We start from the raw sequence: 18,790 nt of genomic DNA on the forward strand, positions 1-18,790 counted from the left end.
GATTACAACATAAAAGGTTATAATGGAGTACCACTTTCAAACATGTGTTTAATTCTGGAGAAGAAACTAAGGACAACCATTCTAACAATTGAATCCCAAAGAACTTACACAATTAGTCACAGAAAAAGGAAGTTTCTGCCTTGCCAACAGCTGAAAAGGCTGCAACAGCTATGTAAACCTAGGAAGAATTCAGAAAATTTTCACCCTGTCCCGTTATTTGCTTAATTAAATCCAAAAGAGAATTTCCAAACAGCCATGCAGCCATTTCAAAGGGTAACTCTTTTTTAACTACAATTTATGACCACAGGAATTAGAAAGCAACAAGTTTCACTTTTCAGTCACCACTCCCTCCATCGTGGACCATCTGAAATCTAGCATTCTCATTTCACGCTCCAGGTCTCCATTAAGTTTAACATTAAATTATGAAAAAGCTTCAATTATTATTCCCCTCAGCTCTCTCCATCTTTCCCCATACTGAGTCTTCTCCTTCAAGTCACATAAATTGCCCAAGCACTCATATTTTGTGAGATTAAAAAAGAAAATAAAACACCAAAAAACCCAACAACACAAACTACCAAACATCACTCAGATATCCTGCATTACAAACAATTTTATGACATGGAAATATGGTCCACCAAGCATGTTTGAAATCCATCAAGCCAAGAATCACTTGGCACCAGAAACTTGACATCTCTTCAGTAAATCCTTCCCTGCAACCTGCCATCTAAGCTTCCCGAGATGGAAATTCCACCCCTGTTTTGGTTTATTTTCAAGTACCACTTTAAATCAATTCAGAGAGGCTATTTTCATGTAAAAAGGAATCCCAAAAGAACAGAGATGGATGTAGCTATTAAGCAGCAACTCCTATGAAATACAAATTGCATTTGTAAAACAGCTTACTGTTACTTGCTCAGAAAATACAAAAACCTCAAAAGCAAATCCATCTCTTCACTACCCTGGCACACCTGGTCAGTTTAAAAAGCCTTCCTGAAGGGATAGTGCCAAGAGATAATGAAAAAAGTGCCTTAGAATATATGGCTACGTAATTTCGTTTTTCAAACCATCAAGCTACAAGGACAAAGGTTAGGTTTTGCTGTTTGTTTTGCCATGTCTAAACTGTTTTATTCTATTTGCATCATGAAGATTTTGGTATTTTTGACACACATTTCAGGCGAGATTTCCTATGTGAGCTCTAAGAAAGACTTTGCTATCTGTATGTTTACAGTGCAAATTGTTACCTGGTGCTGGTAACACATTGAGACACCTAGGAAACACTTGCTGGTGTGTGCCTTGTCAACATCATCAAGAAGCAGGAGAGGAGGAACGCTATATGTGAGGTTATCTAGACAGCTTTCCACATCCTACAGATCATAGAGTTTACCTTTCCAATTTCAGAAGCCCAGGAAATAGAAATCTGGTTTGGCACTGCTGATGACAACCTAACTAGAGAAGTTATATTCAAAGGGCGCCCAGGTCGCTTCTGTTCAATTCCATTTTTTGGCGGCGGAGCATACCCCTGCAGGAAGAAAGGACAAGGAAAAGTGTTACCAAGTTTCCCCTCTATGATCTGAAACAGGCTTGTTAAATAGGCCTATAAGAAGTGGGTTAATCTAGGGCTTAAATTCAAGACTTACTCTGAGAAACAGCAGTCTTTGACAGTCTAATACCCTCCAGTCAACCACAATTTTAAAGGTTTTTCTGTTTTAAAGTGGTTTTACAGAAGTATTGCAAAGGTGGAAGAGAACAATTTTGATCCAGGTTAGGCTTACTGAATGAGTAAGAGTAATATTGATGCTTTGTCCTTTTCCAGCCCTCCAACCCACTGAACGACAGTGGAACACTATGAGGACACAGCTTTAGTGACAAACACAGTAAATCATGAAGAGCAAACTCAGTGTTCTGTACCCAAAAAAAAGTTAATTCTATTTAAGAAACAAAGTTTTGCTCCAAGAGCTCCACATCTCCATAGTGTCTGTTTTGCCGCGCAAACACACCTAGAGCCATTAGCAACAGGTTGTTACCCATACCCTGCCAAGGCTCCTGAAGGAGGACTGTATATGGAATACCAGGTGTTAGCAAGAGTTAACAGGCTCTGCTGTCATTTGCAGAAAACACACCTACATGTTGTTTGCTCAGCTTTTATGAAGAATGTGGTAACCTGGACTGCTTCTCTCTGTGGTTTTCTCCCCTATATGACGCCTGCAAAAAGTCACCCGCTTGCCTTGTGCCTCTAGGAAAGCATGTGCTTTCCAGCACACTGTGGGCATAAAGTACTCATCCTATGTGAAGGAGCACATGGCCTAACTGCAGCTTATTCATCTCACCCCGTATCTGTCACTATGAGAGCCAGCCAGTCTGTGTAAGGAATTCTGAGAATCCATTTTGAGCTCACAGAGCCTGCAGCCCTCTCACAAGCTCATCCTGCACCAGATAGATAGAAGATTGCAGTACCATATTGCACAGAAATTATTGCTGTATTTCATTTATTTCAAAACAGTGTTGTTCTACACATCAAACTGCCAGAAAGCACATACTGGAAAACACACACATTTTACTCAGAGAAAGGCATTCACAGCCTAATGCTTAGAAAGAAGAGTTATATGGAAAGATGAAAGATAACCTTTCTTCTGCTTATTGACCAAGTACATCACAGGATAATCATTGCCTTTAATCCAAGGAGGACTCAATAGTTGTCACATGACCTCCTCAGTTTCCAAAGCAGCTCTATTACTAGTCCATACATTTTATCTGACAGCCAAGCCATAGTCATTCCTCACCAGTGCCTTTTATTGATTCCAGGCAAAGCTAGGTCAGGGATTCAGAGCTTCTACAGACAGGACTGCCAAGCTAGTGTCACAGAGAGCAACTCCTGAAAAACCCTTTCAAAAACAGTTCTCACCTTCAGAGGAGTAACCTACTAGCTACCAGGAACCCTACCACATGTGCTTTATTGCAGAAAATAGACAGATGTATGGGAAGTACTCACAATTTCACATTAAAAGAATCAGTGCTTTACTGTTTCTTTAATCAGACACAGAAGCTGCAGCCATTTATAAAGTGTATTTTTCAACTGCAGTAGAAGGCTCTTCTCTACCATGGTCACTAAATAATGAGCTTATGTGGACAAACACTATCCCTGCAACATTTCAGGGAGTATTTCCCCACAATACCTGCACCAGGCATCTTCCTAGTCCCCCAAACTAAAATGATGCTGCTCTGTTTTCAATTAAGGCAAGAACTGAAGTTCTTACAGTTCACTTTTTTCTCCCTCCCCTTTTTTTTTTAAGAGAGCTCTTCTGCAGCACAGATCAGACTCAATCTTATACCACTAAAACGCTTTCAAGCTTTCCCTTCCTGGCCTTCAGAAGTTAAGCAAAGAATAAAGCAGACCATCATCTAGTCAAGATGCCAATTCAAATGGCTAGAAAGCACCAACATTAACTGGGTCTTCAAGTCTTCTGAGACTTTCAAGAATCATATCAGTCAAAGTGTAGGATTGCTCTTTTATCTGGCTATTTCCAGCCTACCCTGATATTTGATTCTGTCCTTTCAGAGGGACCTTCAGTGGTTTATGTAGGTCTCCTGAGGAGAAAAGCAAGTTACCATTTTGTCTTGTCTACAGAAGTCAACAAGTGAACCACCTGCTGTAATGCATTAGAAATAGAAGCCTTGTTACTTGCTACCCATGTGCAAGACTCTATAATTACTTTTTACTCCAGAATCAACAGTCTAAGAGAAGGACATATATATTTGTAGACATAAAAGAAAACACCATATTAAGATGAGTTGGCACAACCTGAAGGAGTACTGGAACACTGGCAGCATTTCTCTGAAGTTTCTGTGACAGCCTGTAGCCAAGATGACCAAAAATAATGACATCCACAGGAACATACTGCTATACCAGGGAAAGACCGAACAGTACGCACTTAACAGTTGAACAAGTTGGCAAGAGAGGCTGACATCACTGATTACCAAATGTCAACACTACTAAGCAGGACAATAGCAGCTTTTCAGGAAAAGAAGTTCTCTTACATTTCCTGCAAGACAAATGAACCACCAGAGGGATAAAATAATGTTTGCAGGAGCACTTGAACTGAAACTGCTTGAACTGTGAAGTCTACTTGCTTCACAGCAGGAGGAGGAGACGATTTAAGTTGTTAAAAGTCATTTATTCACCTTCCAACCTAAAGTTTCTGCTGAATCAAGTAAAGAATAAGAAAGAAACTACACACTGAAAACAGAAGAACAGTGATGCAATGGCCAAGGTAGTGGGAAAGAGAAACTAGTTATCATTTAAGCTGAGTAGAGGCAAAAGTAGTCATGGTTGCATGTAGCAGCAAGGTGCAAGGCAAGACATTTGACACCAATAGAGTGATAAACATTCAGAAAAAGACATGGAATTCTTTCCACATGGAATTTAGAACCCACAGATGAACAAAACCTCTGTACTACTTTTTCCACCTTCTAAAGCTTCCAGAACTATTTTAGAATGGGTTACATAAGAGTTTTTTGTTTCATTATACAGAGATACTCATTCAAGAATAATGAGAGTGCTTTTCCCTTTTTAAAACATATATTCAAGCCATGAGGTGGCCTTGTCTCCACACTAACTTCTGCAACATCAGACACCAGTAGACCATATGACTGTAAATACCCTTCCAGTATCAGCAAATGCTAGGAACTCTAAAATGTGCCTCCTCTTCACCCCTGCAATGAATTCTGCTCTAGCCAGATAGATGCAGAGCAGTGTAGAAACAAGGTGGATACCACTCCCTCATAACGAAAAGAAACTCAAGTCAACAACACATACAGATAGCCCAAACAGCAAGGATTACCACCATTAATTTGAAGACCTATGAGGAGGATTCCCCACAATTCACTTTTGACTTGATTTGTTGTGTTAACTGCCATAGATGAGGCTTGCTACAAGTGGCTAAAAAGACAATTAATCCACGCTGTGGCTGTAACATGGACCAACAGTAGTAATGGCTATATACCACAGCAAATGTGCAAATCATTTGCCTGACATCAATAACTAAAGAAAGCACTGAATGATGACAAATACACACCTTGTTTTAGCAAACTAAGACTGCAGAAAAACAACACACAGCAAATCACAGAGATGCCACAGAATTTGTATGAACATGCTTACCGGTAATGGAAACAGCTTCCCATTTACTTTAATACACAAACTGCTAGGGTAATTATCTTCTTGAGGGCAGCTGGTCTCTGCTAGGCATAACCTATATCCCCAAAAACAAAAAGTGTCAATTTCAAGTGTCACTACACATCTACAGACACATACTAACTTATGCTACACTAGCCAATTAAGAAGCTGTATAGAAAAGGGTAATGAAGAAGGCACCTTAACTGAACTTGGACTGTGTAATCTCTCCTGCCCCCCGGCAAGAAATCTCTGTGACAAAGAAAAAGAAATATCAGTATAAACAGCAGAAACAATTCTGGTCACACAAAGAACTAGCATGCCTGCCCCAGTATCACTAAACTTTGCTTTTGTTTTTCTTTTGAGCTGTGAACAACAGAGGACTTAAGAGTCAGTGTTCTCTGTCAAGACTTTGTAGTAACCAAGTGTGATATTGCCAGAGAGCAAAAAAAAGCCCAATGAATTCTCTTGGCTTACACCACAGTATTGCAACAACATGAACCCTGGCATAAAACACGGAAACAGCCTTCCACTCCTGCAGCCAGGAAATACACAGGGAATAAAAGCTTATCACCTCTCTACTAACAATTATTTGAAACTGAGTAATTAACTCGTTAATAGCATAGCATTTACCCCAACTGCACATATGTTCTATGCATGGTAGCTCCCGAAGGAAACAGATTAACTTGCTGTAACTTCAGTGAGAAATATCATGATGCATCTCTGCAAGCCTACATAAGGCACAGAAGAAGCCCCCACATTTTCTCCTGAAATCATGCAGTTACCTCTACTGTCATGCCCTCACTTCTTACCTGGAAATACAGATTTCTCTGACCTGCTGAGGTGTCAAAGCAAAGATAAAGAACTTCTCCTGGAACCTCTGAATACTGCTCTGTACTAGAAAGAGAGACACAAAGAGAGGTTTTATCATGGTGATTAAAGGCATTGATTAAAACAAGAGCTGAAATGGAGGCTTTTTCTGGAACAAGACATAAGTCAGTTATTATAATCAAATTGTGGTTGAATTGCACCTAACTTTCAACAGAAAAGCAGTGGAATAAATCATTCATTCAACTAAGTTCAGATGGCTTAATATCACATTACACTTCAGCACTAAAAAAGCTCAGCAAGCTGTGTTAAAACTCTTTTTTTTAAGGGAGATAAGACTGATAAACACACAAAACACAACACTGGAAACCTGGAAAAAGGGAGTACCACAGAGATGTTTACAGCTATTTAATGTACTACAAGAAGCAAACATGCACCAGAAGTTATCGGACAGCTGGAAAATTACTTGATATAGAAACAGCTAAAGGCTTCGGGGAGGAAGGGAGGAAATACACCCCCTTGATGAAAGAGAAGTCAGCTAGACTTCACATCTGGAAATTATCCTTCAATAACATTTGCGGCGGGGAAAAAAACAACAAAGAAAAGAAATACAACTTTATTGTCAGAATCGTACTTGTCTGCCAGTAATGTGAGGGACCAACTAGAATTCTTAACTTCTGTACAGGGGTGGGTGAGGAATTAAGGGACAGGCTAGCATGGGTGATACAACTCTGAGTGTCTATTACAGGCCACCTGATCAGGATCAGGAAGTTATGAGGCCTTCTACAGGCAGCTAATAGCAGCCTCACAATCACACACCCTGGTTCTCATGAGGGATTTTAAATATACAGATATTCGCTGGAAGGGCTACTCATCCAGATGGCCACAGTTCAGGAGGTTCCTCCAGTGCACTGCTGATAATTTCTTGATGCAAATGGTGGAGGAGCCAACTATGAGGGGAGCACTACTGAATCTTATCCTCACCAGCAAGAAGGGTCTGGTTGAAGCAGTGAAGGTTGAGAGCAGCCTTGGCCTTAGTGATCATGAGATGGTGGCTTTCAAGATCTTGGAATCACAGAATTAACCAGGTTAGAAGAGACCTCCAAGATCATCCACTTCAACCTAGCACCCAGCCCTAGACAATCAACTAGACCATGGCACTAAGTGCCTCATCCAGGCTTTGCTTGAACACCTCCAGGGACAGTGCCTCCACCACCTCCCTGGGCAGCCCATTCCAATGCCAATCACTCTCTCTGGCAACAACTTCCTCCTAACATCCAGCCTATACTTCCTCCAGCACAACTTGAGACTGTGTCCCCTCGTTCTGTTGCTGGTTGTCTGGGAGAAGAGGCCAATGCCCACCTGGCTACAATGTCCCTTCAGATAGTAGTGGACTGCAATGAGACCGCCTCTGAGCCTCCTCTTCTCCAGGCTAAACAACCCCAGCTCCCTCAGCCTCTCCTCATAGGGTTTGTGTTCCAGGCCCCTCACCAGCTTTGTTGTCCTTCTCTGGACACGTTCCAGTATCTCAACCTCCCTCTTGAATTGAGGGGCCCAGAACTGGACACAGGTGTGGCCTGACCAGTGTTGAGTACAGGGCAAGAATAACCTCCCTTGTCCTACTGGCCACACTGTTCCTGATGCAGGCCAGGATGCCATTGGCTCTCTTGGCCACCTGGACACACTGCTGGCTCAACTTCAGCCTACTATCTACCAGTACCCCCAGGTCCCTTTCTTCCAGCCTGTAGCACTGCTTGGGGTGGTTATGGCCAAAGTGTAGAATCCTACACTTGGCTATTAGTGAGGGATACCACATGGACTACACATGATTCAATGTGAACCCCACTCAAGACCTTTACTGTTCATTCTTACTCCATTTGTATAGTCTAGACCAGGTGTCCTCAAATTTTTAAACAAGGGGCTGGTTCACTGTCCCTCAGACACTTTTGAGGGCCAGACTGTATTTTGTCAGGGGCTGGACTACAGTTTGGTTCCAGCCCGGTCCCAGTGGGTGCTTTGGGGCTGCAGAGGCCGGTGAGTGGATTAAGTGGCAGGAAGTGGCTGCTTGGTTTCCCCCCCAGCCCCTGGCAGAGGGTTCTGTAAATACCACTGGGCCAGACTGAGGACCCTGGGAGGCCGTATCCGGCCCGCGGGCCATAGTTTCAGGACCCCTAGTCTAGAGCATAGACCACACACCTACACATTAGCATAATCTACTTAACAACCCAGGCTTTTATGTACATCACACCTTATTTTTCTCATTAACCAGGTGTCCCACTGACTCTTCTCCCCCATGAGAAGCATCCTGAAGCCATGGAAACCAAGGATGAAATGCACAGTCTGCTTGGCCTTGTTAAATCTCATCCCATTGGCCTTGGCCCACCCATCCAGTCTGTAAAGGTCCTCTCCTACCCGCCAACAGATCCACACCTGCTCCTAGCTTGGTGTCATCTGCAAATTTATTCATGATGGACTTAATGCCCTGGTCCAGATCATCAATAAAGATATTGGACAGGAGCAGGCCTAACACTGATCCTTAGAGGACACCACTAGTGACAGCTGCCAACTGGATGTGGTGCCATTCACCATCACTCTCTGGGCTCTGCCATCCAGCCAGTTCTTGATCCAGCACAGAGTGAATCTCTCCAAACCATGAGCTGCCAGCTTGGCCAGGAGCTTGTTGCAGCAGACAGTGTCAAAGACTTTGCTGAAGTCCAGGTAGACTACATCCACAGCCTGCCCCACATTCACCAGGCAGGTAACCTGATCATAAAAGGAGATCAGGTTGGTCAGGCAGGACCTGCCCTTCCAGGCTGGGCCTGATCCTTTGGCCATCCGGTAAGTGCTTTGTGATTGAACTCAAGACAACCTGTTCTATCACCTTGCCTGGCACTGAGGTCAGGCTGACAGGTCTGTCATTTCCCAGTTCCTCCTTCCAGCCCTTCTTGTGGATGGGCATCACATTGGGCAGCTTCCAGTCTTTGGGTACCTCTCCAGTGAGCCACGACTGTTGATAACTGATGGAGAGCAAACTGGCCAGCTTATCTGTCAGCTCTCTCAGCACTCTAGGTTGGATCCCATCTGGTACCATGGACTTGTGAGGATCCAAGTGGCTCAGCAGGTCCCTTACTGCTTCCTCCTGGAGTACACGGGAACTATATTGGTCCCTGACTCCATATGCCAGCTCAGGAGGCCAGTTGTTCCTGAGACAAAGAAGGCGTTAAGTACCTCTGCCTTTTCCTCATCCTTTGTTACTATATTCCCCTCTCTATCTAATAAGGACTGGAGGTTGTCCTTGGCCCTTCTCTTGCAATTAATATATTTATAGAAACATTTTTAGTTCTCCTTAACAGCCATGGCCAGCCTAAGCTCTAAATGGGCTTTTGCCTCTCTCATTTTTTTCCTACAAGATCTAGCAACATCCTTGAACTCTTCCTGGGCTATCTCCTCTTTTTTCCAAAGGTGATACACCCTCTTTTTTTTTCTCTTTAATTCCTTTAGCTGCTCCTTGCCCATCCAGTCTGGCTGCCTCCTTCGTCAGCACAAGTCCATGGGACCGGATGGGATCCACCCTAGGGTGCTGAGAGAGCTGGCAGCTGAGCTGGCCAAGCCACTCTCCATCATTTATCAGCAGTCCTGGCTCACTGGAGAGGTCCCTGAAGACTGGAAGCTGGCCAATGTGATTCCCATACACAAGAAGGGTCGTAAGGAGGAGCCAGAAAACTACAGACCTGTCAGCCTGACCTCAGTGCCAGGCAAGGTCATGGAACAGGTCATCTTGGGTGCCATCACAAAGCACCTACAGGATAGCCAAGGGATCAGGCCCAGCCAGCATGGGTTTAGGAAGGGCAGGTCCTGCCTCACCAACCTGATCTCCTTTTATGATCAGGTTACCCGCCTGGTGAATGTGGGGAAGGCTGTGGATGTAGTCTACCTGGACTTCAGCAAAGCCTTTGACACTGTCTGCCACAAGAAGCTCCTAGCCAAGCTGGCAGCTCATGGTTTGGACAGATTCACTCTGTGCTGGATCAAGAACTGGCTGGATGGCAGAGCTCAGAGAGTGGTGGTGAATGGTGCCACATCCAGTTGGCAGCCAGTCACTAGTGGTGTTCCCCAGGGATCAGTGCTGGGCCCAGTCCTGTTCAATATCTTTATTGATGATCTGGACGAGGGCATTGAGTCCATCATCAGTAAGTTTGCAGATGACACCAAGCTAGGAGCAGGTGTTGATCTGTTGGAAGGTAGGAGAGCCCTGCAGAGGGACCTGGACAGGCTGGATGGGTGGGCAGAGGCCAATGGGATGAGATTTAACAAGGCCAAGTGCAGGGTTCTGCACTTCGGCCACAATAACCCCAAGCAGCGCTATAGGCTGGGGACTGAGTGGCTGAAGAGCAGCCAGGAGGAAAGGGACCTGGGGGTACTGATAGATAGTAAGCTGAAGATGAGCCAGCAGTGTGCCCAGGTGGCCAAGAGAGCCAATGGCATCCTGGCCTGCATCAGGAACAGTGTGGCCAGTAGGACGAGGGAGGTTATTCTTCCCCTGTACTCAGCACTGGTCAGGCCACACCTTGAGTGCTGTGTCCAGTTCTGGGCCCCTCAATTCAAGAAAGATGTTGAGGTGCTGGAGCATGTCCAGAGAAGGGCAACGAAGCTGGTGAGGGGCCTGGAACACAAATCCTATGAGGAGAGGTTGAGGGAACTGGGCCTGTTTAGCCTGGAGAAGAGGAGGCTCAGGGGTGATCTTATTACTGTCTACAACTACCTGAAGGGACATTGTAGCCAGGTGGGGGTTGGCCTCTTCTCCCAGGTAACCAGCAATAGAACAAGGGGACACAGTCTCAAGTTGTGCCAGGGTAGGTATAGGCTGGATGTTAGGAAGAAGTTTTTCACAGAGAGAGTGATTTCCCATTGGAATGGGCTGCCCAGGGAGGTGGTGGAGGCACCGTCCCTGGGGGTCTTCAAGAAAAGACTGGATGAGGCACTCAGTGACATGGTCTAGTTGACTGGCTAGGACTGGGTGATAGGTTGGACTCGATGATCTTGGAGGTCTCTTCCAACCTGGTTGATTCTATGATTCTATGATTACTTCTCCAATTTCTTTTGATTGAGAAGTTAGAAAGCTTGATCTGAATTAAAGGTCTGTAGGACATGTCCAGCAGTCTCAAGTAATCAGCAAGGAGGAAAAATACAAAAAAATAACAAAACTAAACCACTGCTATACTGTCTTGTGCAGAGTGACTTTCAGAAGACCTCTTTGCCTACAGAAACACACACAAAGAACACAAACTTAAAATAGAACACAGGTGGAATGAGCACACATGAAGCTCCTTGAACAATTTAAAACAGCTACATTGTGCATGTATGGGGACACACAGAGCATTTTTTATTTTACATTACTACATAGGCATGCATATAAAAGGTCATGGAAGTACTCTGTTACTGAATTAAGAGTGAATTAACATCACAACCTACAGCTGCTCTTGTGTTCTATTAGTTCAAAAGAACACCTAAGTGCATTTCTTTTAAAGTCACAGCAAAACAAACTATTACTTTTAGGTCTCAATGCTATCTGTCTACTTGATTTCCAAGTCCTTAATTCTCAAACATAGAAAACTTGTTTCATGTTCCAATCACTCAGATTTACTAACTGGGACTATAAGTTATCCATATCAATCTAAAAATATTTGTAAAGGAAATTTCATTTCCAGGTTTGCTCATGAATCCACACTGAGTGATTTTCAGCCAGTGTTTATATCCTTCAACATCAGAAAAGCTTATTATTTGCATATCAAGGCACTTCTCACAGCTCATTTCCCCATTCCTCCTCAAACAGATCCAGGCTGCAGCTCTGGTCACTGCCATCTTCAGGTACTTCTGCTCTGGAAATAGTTTGTGAAGACAAGCAAGTATTCAGTTAAACTACATTTTTTTATCTCTTGCCCACATCCTACGAGGAGCCAAATATTACACGACTAGTTAGATAACCACAGAATGCCTGGCTGGAGGGGACCCCAAGAATCACCTGGTCCAACCTTTCTAGGTGATGGTGTAATTCACAAAATCACAGAACATATTTTTAACTTGATGTTACTGGACTCGTGACCACTGAGAACAATGTGAAGTTCAAACCACATCAGTGGCTTGAGCAGGACCTTCCATGGAGTGAGTTTCCCTGAAAACATGGTCCAAGATAAACTGTTTGCCAGGCAGTCTTAGAAACCATGACTGTGCTAAGACAGCCAGTCCTCTCCAGCACTCACTGTCAGGCTGCATGGTTGTGACTGCACATGTTGCTGATACTCACTGCCAGGAGCAGGCAGCTCTTGGGGCATGGCCAGGCTGTGCTACCTCTGGCAGTTTCCAAGTTCTGTTCTTAGATACTGTGCAGGCACAAGGGAACAAGAGATGGGGACACAAACTGGTGTTTTTAATGCAAAAGCTGATGTACTTCAGGATCCATGACCACCACTTGGATCTCTGTCCTCCTAAAAGATGTTAAGGCGAAAAATAAATATCCTGAAGCACTGACCCTGCAGCTGACTGACACAAAGCAGCAGCAACTGCTTGGAAGCACCTTTTTTCCCCACAGAAAAAGAAAATTATTTCTGAAGATGAAGAAAATGGCTGTTAATGAAATTTCTAGCACGTCATCACCACCTTTAGATATCATTGACGAGGAAAGAGCAGGTAATTGCATGGCAGAAGCATGATGTGGAACACACATTGCACTGTATAAGACAGAGTGGCTATGTTGCTGGCAACCAGTCTGGTTAACTATGAGGCAACAGTTGTCCTGTAACAGACTAATTCAGGAAGACAGTGAAGACACTCAGCTGCTGCACACAGTGAACAGGAGTTAGCCAGGATATTGTGGCACTGACAGACTGGCTGTAAGTTAATACCAGCATGTCCTGGTACAAGTCCTACAAGAGAGACAGGAAGGAACTTTTTACAAGAGCTTTTTGTGGCAGGACAAGAGGTAACAGATTTACATTTGAGGAGGGTATATTTAGACTGGATATTAGGAAGAAATTCTTTACAGTGAGGGTGGAGAGACATTGGAACAGGTTGCCCAGAGAGGCTGTGTCTGCTTCCCTCCCTGGAGGTATTCAAGTCCTTATGCATCCTGGTCTAGTGGAAGGTGTCTCTGCCCATGGCAGGGGGATTGGAACTAGATGATTTTTAAGGTCCCTTCCAACCCAAACCATTCTATGGTTTGCTGCTTTAGGTACTGAAGGATGACCAACGCCCAGTGTATACCTCACTGAGATACAAGTCACAAGCTGTAAATGAAATGAAAAAGCTTCTAAACATTATACTAAATAGTTGGGGAACTATTTCTACCACTTATGGCAAGAAAGGTTGAATTCTGTCAAGGTAAAACACAACTTACTTCTAAATAGTTAAATATATATTTAAGAGTGAAGTGTTTGAGGAAGTGACATTTCAATTTACAGCGGTCCACTCTACATTCTAACCTACAGTCTGTCTGTTAGCCCAATCCTCTATTGTCTCCAAACAATGTACGGCAGGGCAGGGCAGGGCTGGTAGCCCATGACGATTCTATTGTCTGGAACAAGGTGTGACAGTACCTGAATAGACAGGGTGGCGGGTTTGGTGGCCTTTAATAGCGCTCTCTGGGTGCTGCTGACCAGGCAGAATGCTTTAAAAATGAAGAGATAAATTTCTGCCGAGGCAGGAATTCCCCCTTAAGTTTTAAACCACTGCAACACTGCTGCAGAAATGCCAGTGGCAAACATTGCACTCAGGCCTGTGCAGACCTCACTCATGCATACCTTTGTCTGATTTGGAGAGATGTCCGCTGCTACCACCACTGTAAAAACAGGCCACAGCTTCCAGGGTCCACATGTTGGCTCTATCACCAAAGATACTGCTGAAATGTACACCTGCCACTGAAGGACTTGGGCTCTGCAGCCAAGGAGTGGTGATATATTTCTTTTTCTCCAAATTATTAACTCTCTCTTTCCCCTCTCCTTCTTCACATTTTCCCTCTGACTTTTCCTTGGCTCTAACAAACCCAACTCATCAGCCCTCTAGCATCTGCTCACTTTCATTTACTCCAAGATAATTTTTGAGTCTTAGTACAACCTCCCCGACTGCCCAGGTTTGGCTCAGGATACTCTGTCACGACATACATATCAACTACCAACAGAGTATGAAAGCTTCACTATCAATGAGTACAGGGAACCTTGCTGCAAAAGTATCTAATTCAGTGTCTGTTATCAGAACCTGCAAAATTGTTACAGTGAATAAAGTCTAAATCAAAATTGCCTCAGTGGTTTGTTATTTTGAATCTGCAAAACTGTTACGGTGTAGTAAGCATACACAAAATTATTTCACTGTTTAGTGTGTTATTGTAAATTATTAATTACTGACCCTGGACCTGTCTTCCTGTTGGCCCTAACAAATGTGTTCCTCAATTGTACCAAGCAGACATCTAAGGTGAATATGTTGCAGCCAAAAGCGAATGTTCAGACTAGATACTTGGAAGTATTTCTTCACCAATAGGGTAGTCAAACAGTGGAGCAGACTTCCTAAACAAAGTCAATTTCCCAAGGCTGCCTGCCTTTAAGAGACATTCGGATAATGCTCTTAATTTTAACAGCCCTGCCTGTAGTGGTCATGCAGTTAGATCACTGTAAGTACATTCCAACTGGATTGCTATACTCTATTATTAAATTACTCAAAATACAAAGATCTCTTTTGTAAACATTAAATGATTAAGTAGTGAAAATAAGGTAAGGGTAAAGATAAGAAAGTCAGGGACTATCCGCTTTTCCACAGTTCCATAATGCATTTAAGTCTGGACTTGGTGTTGTCATAAGCAACACTTACTTCATAAAGCAAGCAACCTGTAGAGCTATTAAACACTTACCTAAACTTGTAGGTTTTATAAGCACATCAAGTACATCATAAAAAGGGAGACTTTTCAGTTGAACATCAGGATGAACAGGTGGAATTGGAGGGGATGGCTGCTGCATCTCAAAGTGGGTCTTGGGGTCTTGGAGGAGCACAGGACTGACAGGCGAGGAGGGAGACTGAGGCGTGACTGATGTAGAAGGGAATGGGTGAATGCCCGCCACAGCCAGGTCAGTCTCAACAGGCAAGGGATTACTCTCCAAATTGAAAACTGGGGCCTTGGCAGCTGACAAGTCTGAAAGTCCTTCAATTATCCTTGGGTACCGACGCCTGTAAAGTTCTCGTATCTTGATCTGAACCGCTGGGCTGCAGCCACTCTTCAGTAAGTGCAGAGCCCTCATCAGAAGTTCATGTTTCCGCCCGCTTTTGTTACGTCCAGCAAAACCCAACAACACTTGCAGTTCAGAAACACGGAAGCTTGATATCATATTCTAAAAAGGGAAGAGATAACCACAGGTAAATCAACAGTAACCCAAGAAGGACTTTTTGAAGAGCATGGTGAAGCATCTGAACTTTAATCACTCCGGTTTCATACTTAATCTTAAGTACTATTAATACCCTTACTCCACACAAGAGTAGTTAGTTTAAAATGAAGAAATAGTGTCCAGGATGAAGGATGAGTTCAGTTGTGTTAATGTTTTCAAAGACTTTTAATTGCTTCTACACTCAAACAACAGCAACAACAATCTTAATACAACCCTTGTAGTGTGATATTAAATTTTATACTTCTGTCTGTAAATTTAACACAAAATATCAGCCTCATGTCACAAAACAAACAAAGAAAGCACAAAAAAAGAAATCAGGTGAATTAGTATTATCACTTATCTTCCAACATATTTTTAGAAATAAGTGCTTAAGATATGCATAGTTTATCCTGAAACGTCCTTTTTTGGGGGGCATCATATTAAATGTATGTCTGCTTCAGAGAAAGGCACATCAGGTTTCACTAGATAGGACAACACAGTAAGGGAGACACTTTTGAAAAGCATCCTTGTAACTACCGACAAACTGTTTAGCCAACTGATTCTTCCAAGAACACCACAGAAACCTCCTGTCCCTTTCATATCACCTTCTGGTATTGGACACAAAGATCTCCTCAAAAGGCAATGCTGCTCTTTATTTGGTTGTTAGAATTAGTTGTGGAAGACTGCAGACTAAACTGTGAAACTCACAGAAATATATTCTCATTAAAAAAAATAGTAACACATGTAAAGAGCCCATTGTGCAAGAGGAAGCTATCTTCTCCCCCATTACCACAAACTAGTAACTTAGCATAGGTGCATCATCTCACTTTTGAGCAAGCACTTTTTAAGAGGTATACAACTGTCCAGACTTCTTCCTTCCTATTTTGGTGGGACTCTAGCCCTACAAAGGTTTTTAAGGCAAAAGAACATCTGACTTTAATCTACTCTTACCAAATCCAGACTTAAGGACTGACAGATGAAGGCCCCGCATGTGCATGTAGACATCTGGGATCATACAAGATTTTTTTAAAGCAACAGTTCAAAAGTACATTGTTGATTTCTAAATAAAAATCCAATATGTAATATTTAAAGCCTTGAGAACTGATTTTAAAAGGGATATAGCTCAAAACACAGTGATTTGGATTTATCCATCCTCAACCCTCACTACACAGTTTACACCTACGTATTGCAGCACATATCTGATCTCAGCTTAAGTTTTAATACAGCTATGCCACAGCCATGCAGTCAGCCACCAAAAATGTCTCAACTCTGCTTTTGCCATTAGTTCCCTATTCTCCTCGTAATGTTGAGAACTGTTTCCAGAGCAAGACAGATCAGGGAACTGATCTAAAAGAAAACTGAACTTTGAATCATTGATTTACAGAATAGTTTGGGTTGGAAGAGATCATTAAATCCAAATGTTAACCCAGCACTGCCAAGTTTACCACTAAACCACATCAAGCACCATATATACACGTTTTTAAATACCTCCAGGGACGGTGACTCTAGCACTTCCCTGGACAGCCTGTTCCAGGACTTAACAAGAAATTTTTCCTAATATCCAACCTAAACATGCCACAACTTGAATCCATTTCTCCTTGTCTTATCACTTATATTACATCTTCCTTTCAGGTAGTTGTAAAGTGCAATAACGTCTCCCTTCAGCTTTATTTTCTCCAGGATAGACAACCCTAGTTCCCTCAGCTGCTCCTCAGAAGACTTGTGCTTTCACCAGTTTCAGTGCCCTTCTCTGGACACACTCCAGCAACAAAAGGTCATTCTTGGAGAGAGTGGGCCAAAACTACACAGAATTTGAGGTTCAGCCTCACCAGTGCTGAGTGTAAGGGCACAATCACTTCCCCAGTCCTAGTCAGGAAGCATTGGCCTTCTTGGCCACTTAAGCACACTGCTGGCTCATATTTAGCCAACTTTCAACCAACAGGTCCTTTTCTGACAGGCAGCCTTCCAGCCACTCTTCTCCAAGCCTGCAGTGTTGCACGAGAATGTTGTGATCCAAGTGCAGGACCTGACACTCAGCCTTGTTGAACCTGAATCTCATACCACTGGCCTCAGCCCATTGATCCAACCCGTGTCTCTTGCAGGAGCAAGCAGCCACAACCTGCCTGCCATTTTAAGGGCTGCATTATTTGTGTGTACCAAAACAACCATCTGAAACACTGTAGTAGTACTCTCATAGGGTGTATAATTTCCTCAATGAGGGGATGAGGCTCTGATTTTCAGATAATGAATACCAACTTTTCCAGACAGCCAGTTTGGGTGCAGACACTTCTATCAAGTAGCTATCAGCAGTCCCCAAACCAGTATTCCTCAACATCTCAGCTGTAAATGCACCACAGATGCAACTGCCAGTAGAACCAGTGTCATATGAGATGTTGAGTGGCTCACCCTAACTTCTGAGGACGCTAAGAGCAGATGTCAGCTTAATTTCATCCCAGTACATTTTCTCAACAGCAAAAAAAATACAAGAAAGAGAAGATGGGGACAGAACTTTATCCAGTTTGTAAGCTGTTGGAGATTAGTTCCTCCTGGCATTCCACTGCTACTTTTCCTTAGCTTCATAGTCCAACAGGGTGAAGAAAATAAAGTGTTTCAGCTTTAAGTACTACAACAGCTTTATAGTGATGTCACATAAAGGAGAAACTGTGATATAGTACTGGTATAGAAGAATGTACTGAGAACCATGAGCATACTTCCAGGCAAAAGCTTGATAAGCAATGTCAGCTCCTTTATTTCAGATGCACACAGTAAGCATGATTCTGGATTCCATAACCAGAATGAAAACAAGTAAAATAATCCTTTACATTAAGGAAAAAGCAAGCATTGCAAAATACTGCCAATTATCCTTCCTGCCACTTTCTGTGCATTCCTGTATGTTAATCAATGTGAAATGTGCAGTTCAATCATGCCTTGCAACAGCTAACATTTTAGGTGAAATTTCTCAAACTAGCAATTTGTTACAGAAGGATTTCATTTTATCAGAAGACAAAGGCTGGCTTCAATATTTTAAACTTACACCATCACAAAAAAATACTTAAGTGTACAAAAAAAATAAACCCAGCTTCTCCACCAATGCAAAAATCTTACACGTTTTTAAAAGACATTTTACTGGAAGTAATTAAACAAGGTTTTATGAAGGTGTAAAATATGCTTAGGTGCATTTATAATCAGGGTGCAGGATTACAATGTTATTTTCTTTGGAGGTTCCAGCAATATTGCAGAGGACTATACTCAAGCCATTAACATGCTTTTCATAGACTCATAGGGAAAACACCAGACAGAATTAAACAACGGAATTTACATAATCATAGAATCAACCAGGTTGGAAGAGACCTCCAAGATCATCCAGTCCAACCTACCACTCAGCCGTGTCAAA

The 18,790-nt window shown here is 42.9% G+C and overlaps 1 protein-coding gene across 11 annotated transcripts in view; it reads right to left on the reverse strand.

The window, feature by feature from the left end:
• PIAS2 (protein inhibitor of activated STAT 2) overlaps positions 1–18,790 on the reverse strand; it is a 39,877-nt gene that overhangs the window by 12,648 nt on the left and 8,439 nt on the right. For all 11 annotated transcript variants that reach the window (XR_010309075.1, XR_010309080.1, XR_010309074.1 and 8 more), the window contains exons 2-6: positions 14,889–15,363; positions 5,977–6,061; positions 5,366–5,416; positions 5,153–5,243; positions 1,382–1,516 (exon numbers count right to left, since the gene is read on the reverse strand). Coding sequence is in view for 3 of the 11 variants with exons in the window: in XM_064176401.1 (XP_064032471.1) it covers positions 1,382–1,516; positions 5,153–5,243; positions 5,366–5,416; positions 5,977–6,061; positions 14,889–15,363 (837 nt within the window). In the remaining 8 variants the exon portion in view is untranslated. The remainder of the gene's footprint in view (positions 1–1,381; positions 1,517–5,152; positions 5,244–5,365; positions 5,417–5,976; positions 6,062–14,888; positions 15,364–18,790) is intronic.

Source organism: Pogoniulus pusillus, chromosome Z, assembly GCF_015220805.1.
Source record: "Pogoniulus pusillus isolate bPogPus1 chromosome Z, bPogPus1.pri, whole genome shotgun sequence".
Classification (NCBI taxonomy): Eukaryota; Metazoa; Chordata; class Aves; order Piciformes; family Lybiidae; genus Pogoniulus; species Pogoniulus pusillus.